Raw genomic sequence first — 6998 nt, forward strand, 5'->3', positions numbered from 1 at the left:
CCTGACACTTGGACTCACAGCACATGATCCTCGACAGTGGACTGTCAGGGCTGTTAGCAAATTCTAATGGCCCCAGTAGTCCTGGCCTCTTTCTCACAGCCACTACTTAAATGGAGGGGCAGGGTTTTAATTCACAAGCCCACTCTGAACATTTGCTTTGGCTGCCTGTGCAGAGAAAGATTTGGTGGCCTTTTTTGGATCCAGGAGGAAGAGTACTATGATCCATCAGTGATATCTGCCTTGAGTCTTAACTTTGCCATTTTATATTTTTAACACTGTTCAGGCCAGGAAATAATACTCCTGTACCTTTTGGAGTCAAAAATTGATCCACCTGATACCCTTAAGTAGAAGTAGCTGGAAATGTAAAAAAAAAAAAAAAAAACTATAGTGCAGTGGAAGATATATACATAGGGAGGTATGATTTTTTTTTAAGATTCATAGATTTCTGTCATCTGACTTATGATTTCACTAACTTTATAGTTCAGTGGCTTATGGGCCAGTATAGATTTGCTTTCCTAGGGCTGGGGATATAGCTCAGTTTGGTAGAGTGCTGGCCTTGGATGCTTAAGGCCCTGAGTTCAATCCCCAGCACTACCAAAAAAAAAAAAAAATCACCAGATTTGCTTCCCTAATGAAAAAGGTAATTTTTTCGGGGAGGGGAGGGGGGTACTGGGGATTGAACCCCGGAGTGCTTAACTACTGAGCCACATCCCCAGCCCCTTTTTTAAATATTTTATTTAGAGATAGGGTCTCACTAAGTTGTTTAGAGCCTCACTAAGTTGCTGAAGCTGGCTTTGAACTTTTGATCCTCCTGTCTCAGCCTCCCTAACTGCTGGGATTACAGGCATGTGCCACCACCCTCAGCAAGAAGGCAAATTTGTTAGGGGCTGGGGATGTGGCTCAAGTGGTAGTGCGCTTGCCTGGCATGCATGAGGCACTGGGTTCCATCCTCGGCACCACGTAAAAATAAAATTAAGATATTGTGTCCACCATTTTTTTTGTTTTTTTAAAAAAGAAGGCAAATTTTTTAAAATGAGATCTAAGATAAGTTCTATGTGTGAGTTTCACTTATACACATCACCAGGTTCTCTGGAGTCTGGCCTGGGGCTGGGTTTGTTCCTGGAATTACTCTAGAGAGGGAGGGTCTCCTCTGAAGGTCAGCACAGGGACCCAACATCACTGCATACGGTGGCCAAGATCCTAAACACCTATGCCCCCTAATACACCTCCACAGGCCCCTTTCTGTGCTGTCTCTGAGGAGAGGAGCAGCATCCCTTGCAGGTCAGCATTTGCCCGACAAGTGCAAGCTGGTGGGAGAGGCACTCTGTGCTCCAGGGTGCACCCAGGGACAGTCCTGCTGGGCTTTATAAGCAGATCACAAAGAACCACATTAGCTCAGGAGTCCCAAGAGCTAATACTTATCATACACTGGCTTTGTACCTAAGGCCAAACCTGGATCATGGAGAAACCAGAATAAAATGTAAAAAATATGGTCCCTGCTTAGGAGAAAATGGTCATCAAGCTTCAGAGATGAGGACAGGGCCCATGAAACAATTAGCAAACAAGGCATTGTCGTCTAGAATAGCATTCTGTAGTGACATAATAATAAACTGTTCAATTATGCAGTGCAGACAGTTGGGGACCGGGATGCTATATAATGTGCTAATTGTGCAGAACAGACAATGAGAGGCCAGGACAGGCTCTAATAAGCTAATTATGTGGTGCAGACAATTGGTACAAAGGGAGCCAAGGAAAAGGCACTGGGGGTGCGAGTGGGAGTGGGCTGATGGGGGCAGCTGTTTATGTCAACCAGCAGCTGTCCGGAAAAGAAAAGCAAACCTTGTTGAAAAGCCTACTTTTCATCTGGCTGCTCGTGGACAGTACCTGTGGGACATCAGCCGGTGACCTCAGTAGTGAACTAGTGGTAGCATGGCATCTCAATATGCATCTGAGAACACCCAGACCACCGACTGGCAGAGCGTGGGTTCTAGGGTCAGACAGACCTCAAGTCTCAGACCCTGTCCTGACTCTGGCTGCTCTGCAAAACCTTAAGCAAACCCTTGACTCACCCGTTCTTCCATTTGTTTAGCTGTGAAATGATGAGAGATGTGATACCACCCTCCACCTCGCAGAATTGTGAGGTGCAAGGAATCTGCTCAGCTTAAGAGCTTAAATCCAAGCAGCTGCATAGTTAGTGCTCAGTGGATTTCAGCTGCCGCAGCTGCCAAGGTTGATCACAAGCCAGGAACATGACTGCAGACCTCGTGGTGTCCAAGACACCAGGGCGGGGCCTGCACCCTCTAGACCATTCCATGAGCCCTTTTCAAGGTCCTCTTCCTGTCCGGGCACCCTGTTCCTCCCCTGCAAATGAGGAGCTTGGGCCTAGGTCAGCCCTGCTCACACCTGAGCACTGGCTGGGCCCTGAGAAGAACAGAGCACTGCCGTAAGCTATTTTAATCTAATGTTATCTAAATATGTGCACACGTGAAACCAGGTCCATAGGCCTCAGCTTCTGGCTCACACACAGCGATAAAGCCACAACAGAGCAGAAAGCTAGTATGAATGAAAGGCAAACGATGCCAACACATCAATCAAATCCATTTGAACATTAAAAATTGTAAAACCCAAATTAAATTTAAATAATTTAATTATTAATAATACATTTAAATAATTAAATTTCCACTTTTTTCTTCTTTATTAGTCCAGAGTAATCAAAGTCCAGTGGTTGACCCCCAACTTGGTTGTACATATATGAATGCCAGCCTGGGAACTGGAGTTGCTTAGGGCCAAGAGTGGAGACCCAGAGGCCTGGCTGTCAGGCCTGACTGGGGCTGAACCCAGGAGGACTAAAGCCAGGGACTGGCCCTTCCAGGCTTCATCTCTGTACCTGAAGTGGTCAGGTCAGATGATAACCCAAGCTTCCTTTCAGTGGTGGACAGTTCGGGGAACAAGCAGGAAGATAAGAAACAGGCATGCCCAAGGGATGGGCCTGTGGCCTGTGAACTTCCTCTCTCTCCTTTGCAGATATTTGGATTCGTGGCTACCTTTCTGTGCTTGGCAAGCGTGTGGCTGTCCTACAAGATCTCGTGCGTGACCCAGTCAACAGGTGAGCTCCCATTATCTGTATGCAGAGGTCTCCGAAAGACTCCCGCTCAGGAACAGGACAGCTTGTCTTTGGCTTTGGCGGTCGGGAATGCCCCTGTGCTGAGGAGGCCATGCATGACCCTTGTCAGCTCAGAAGTGGTAATCAGAGCCCAGGGCCTGGCAGAAAGAAAGAGGGAACCCATGAGACCCTGCTGTCATTCCCATCTCCACACACCCAGGGGCGCCCTGACAATTCAGCTTCTGATGGCAAGCATTTTCTTAAAAATAAGTTTCCTAATGGCAGAAATAAAGCACTTGCCTTGCAAGTGGGAGGCACTGGATCTGATCGATCCTAGCACCTCATGAAAACAAATAAAGGCATTGAGTCCATGCGTAACTAAAATATATATATATATTTAAAAAGAAAGTACAAATGAAAGTGTTTTTGTTTTTATTTTGGTACTCCTGTTTGAACCCAAGGGTGCTATACCACCAAGCTACATCCCCAGCCCTTTTTATTTTTTATTTTGAGACAGGGTCTTGCTAAGCTGCCTTAGCCTCTCAAGGAGCTGGGTTTACAGGTGTGCACCACCACACTGAGTGAGAATTTTTTTTAATAAAAATTATCTGTTGGGCTGGGATTATAGCTCAGTGGTAGAGTGGAAGGCACAGGGTTCGATCCTTAGCACCACATTGCATCCAGGGGCTCTCAATCACTGAGCTACATCCTGCCCTTTTTCATTTTTTGTTTTGAGACAGGGTCTCGCTGAGTTGCTTAGGGCCTCACTAAGTTGCTGAAACTGGCTTTGAACTTGCCATCCTCCTGCCTCAGCCTCCTGAGCCACTGGGATTACAGGCGTGCACCACTGCATCCAGCCCTAATGTTTTTTTTATCTTTAGAATAAGTTCTCAGTAACAGATGACTATAAACCTGAACCAACTTTTGGTTAATACACTTCTTTCTTTGAGCCATCCCTTCCCTTCTTTATTCTTTTTCTTTCGTCTTCAAAAATCACATTAGAAGTATCAAAGCCTGCACCTTACAGAAAGGGGGCCACGGCAGAGCTCAACCTGCTCCAGCCTTCACTGGCAGGAAGTTCACAGGACGCCCAGGGAAAGGAGCCAGGCATGGAAGCCCATGCAGAGCTGCCCAGAACAGGCAAATCCAGAGATGCAGAGTAGGCCAGTCGGTGCCTGGGAATGCAGGGGAGGGGCATTTGAGAGTGACTGCTCATGGCTTGGGGTTTCTATCTGAGGCCATGGAGATGCTCTAAAACTGTAGAGGAGGTTGCACAATTTGGTGAATAGTCTGAAAACCATTATTGAAATAGTTCCCTTTAGATGGATGAACTGTGTAGCATGTGAATTACGTCCCAGGACAGCTGTTTGGGAAAAAAAACGAATGGGGAATTTAAAAAAATAAGAAATAAAAAACACATTGGCGAATGTGGTAAATAAAAAATAAATAAGAAAAGTGATGCCTTAAAACAATAAATCTATAAATATTTGTATAAATACATTATTGAAAATCAGGGAGAGACAGCTATCGTGGTATGCACTTGTAGGCCCTGCTACTCAGGAGGCTGAGGCAGGAGGATTGTTTGAGGCTGGGAGCTCAAGACCAGCATGCACAAAAAAAAAAAAAAAAAAAAAAAAAAAGCTCATGGAAGAATTGCTGAAAGAAATTGTTAATGGAGTCGAAGGGGTTACTACCTCTAGGGAATAGGATTGAGAGATGTAGGAATAAGAGCCCCTCCATACTATTTAATTTTTTTTTTGTCTCTAAAAAAATGTATTTAAAAAGAATAAAATAATTCCAATGAAAGTTGGTGCTGGGTGGAAGAAAGAATTGCACAGAGAAAAACTTGGGGAGTCAAGCTGTGGCTTCTGGTTGAAGCCCTTGGGTCAGTTCTGTCCCCCTCAAACTGATCTAACTTTGCCATTTCCTTCCCAAGATGCAGCTGTTTGACAAGGCTTCAGCCTCTGGGTGCCTTAAAAGGATCTGCAGGACATGGGCCTGGCAGACAGGAGGACCAGTGACCCCAGGCACGGCTTCTGGACTGTTCCTATGCCAAAGTCGCAAGCAGGCTGATAGGCACCAGGCAGGCCCCCCTGGCCTCCAGCTTCCCCAAGACACCAGGTCTCAGCTTCTGGGCTGGCCAGAACCTCTGTCTCCAGTCTTCCCTGGAGAACTTTCCTCCCCTTCTGGGAAAGGAAGCAGCTCCAAGGGCAGCCTGTCTCTCCTGCCTGCTTTTAGCAGCACCTCAGGTACTGAACACGACGGTGGGCTCCCAGGTCTGCTTCTCCTTCACTTTCCTCAGGGGAGCGAAGATGCCTCGATCCTCAAAAAAATAAAGCCACCTCCTAATTTATCTAGCCTGTCAATCTGATCTTGAAGATGCCCTCCTTCTTAAGGTGACATGCCTGCACAAACACTAGGTGGTCAGCCTGTTGTCTCCCTCCCTCCCCTCTCTCTGCCTTTGTTACGGTTGTGTGTGTGTGTGTGTGTGTGTTTGTGTGTGTTTAAATAAAATATTAGCCAAGTGCAGAAGACTTTCTTATTGAACTAGAAGAAGCCTGTAAAGCTAGGCCTTTGCCTTTGAGTTTATGTCTGGCACATGACCCTAAACCCAGTGCTGTGTATATACTCAAATTCTCATAAAAAAAGGAGACTCTTTTTTCTATTTTCTACGTTTTTTTTTTTGGGGGGGGGGGAGGGTAGGGCAATGGCAGTAAAGTTGGGTTTTAGGTAAGTATATGCAGTTCTAAATTTATATTTGCATCCTTCTCTGTGATATGCACCTGCTCATTTTGGAAGGGGTTTTGGAGGAAGCTAAGGGTCCAGTTTACACTTGACACTTATCCTGAACTTGCCACTTCCCTGGGCTGGGCTGCTTGATTGGCTAGAAAGAGGACCAGGGAGTTGTTGAATGGTGCTATGGGCAAGGAGAGAACATGTGTAGCCACCGTGAAGAGCGATTACAGTACTGTTGGGCAGGTTACTGCAGGAAGCCATCCGTGAATTACTTGAGGGTCTTCTCTCGGTGGTAGCCCAGGGAGATTTAGGTTTGGCAGTGGGAACTATCCACAGCTCTCTCTCGGTAATAGATTGCACATGACCTTTATCTCTGCTCTGCTAGGAAGATACCTCATAGTAGCTCCCTGCTGGGAACTGGACAGCCCAACTGTAACCTTTTTTGGTGAGGAACATTCTATGGAAGGCCTTTGATGTTTCCTGATATAAATAAAGCAGGTGTGGGCTCCATTTTGCCAGAGTCTAGAAGCTCCATCCATCTGATCGGCTTGCCCATCCTGCCCTGGTTTTTGAAACTACTTCCTGTGTTCTGTGCGTTTTTTTTTTTTTTTCCAAGCTTTTATTCTCAACCAGCCCATTCCACTGAAAGGAACCCCATTTCTACCACCCATGCAGGACGCAGGCGAGAGATTACGATAGCACCCACTTTTTAGAAATGAGGAAAGTGGCGCTCCTCTCCCATGGCACAGGGCAAGTCAGCAGGGAGCTAGGCTCACACTCCAGCTCTGCCTGGCTCCCTCCTGGGCCCCATCCTGTCCTGTGCAAAGTATTGATGAAGCAGAGGCAGCTCCTGGGGCTGCTCTCATCGGTGCTGGTCAGCTGGGGACACTGAGATCTGTCTGGGATTCTCAAGGGAAACAGCTCCCACTATGTCCAGGCCCAGTGCTGCTCATGAGAGGGCATCCCATGGCTCAGGTGGGCTGGGACAGGGTCATAGCTCACGGCCCTGACTTGGTCAGCTCCTCGAGAGCAACAGGATGGAGATGACTTGGCTGTCCAGGTGGGGCAGGGGGCCTGGAAGCTCCTGCCTGTGTTGTGACAATGCAGGCCTCCCCGAGAAATAAGGACCCAGGTTTGACCACGTGGGTATCCTCTTAGG

General features: G+C 47.0%; 1 protein-coding gene across 1 annotated transcript in view; it reads left to right on the top strand.

The window, feature by feature from the left end:
* The window catches only part of Cmtm7 (CKLF like MARVEL transmembrane domain containing 7), a 54798-nt gene extending 49036 nt beyond the window's left edge, over positions 1–5762 (top strand). The window contains exons 4-5 of the mRNA XM_046437266.2: positions 3025–3106; positions 5040–5762. Coding sequence (XP_046293222.1) covers positions 3025–3106; positions 5040–5053 — 96 coding nt within the window. The 3' untranslated portion in view covers positions 5054–5762. The remainder of the gene's footprint in view (positions 1–3024; positions 3107–5039) is intronic.
* The last annotated feature ends 1236 nt before the right edge of the window (positions 5763–6998 follow it).

The sequence above is a fragment of the Marmota monax genome, unplaced genomic scaffold, assembly GCF_021218885.2.
Source record: "Marmota monax isolate L192 unplaced genomic scaffold, Marmota_monax_Labrador192_F-V1.1 WCK01_AAM20220418_F8-fsc00021, whole genome shotgun sequence".
NCBI lineage: Eukaryota > Metazoa > Chordata > Mammalia > Rodentia > Sciuridae > Marmota > Marmota monax.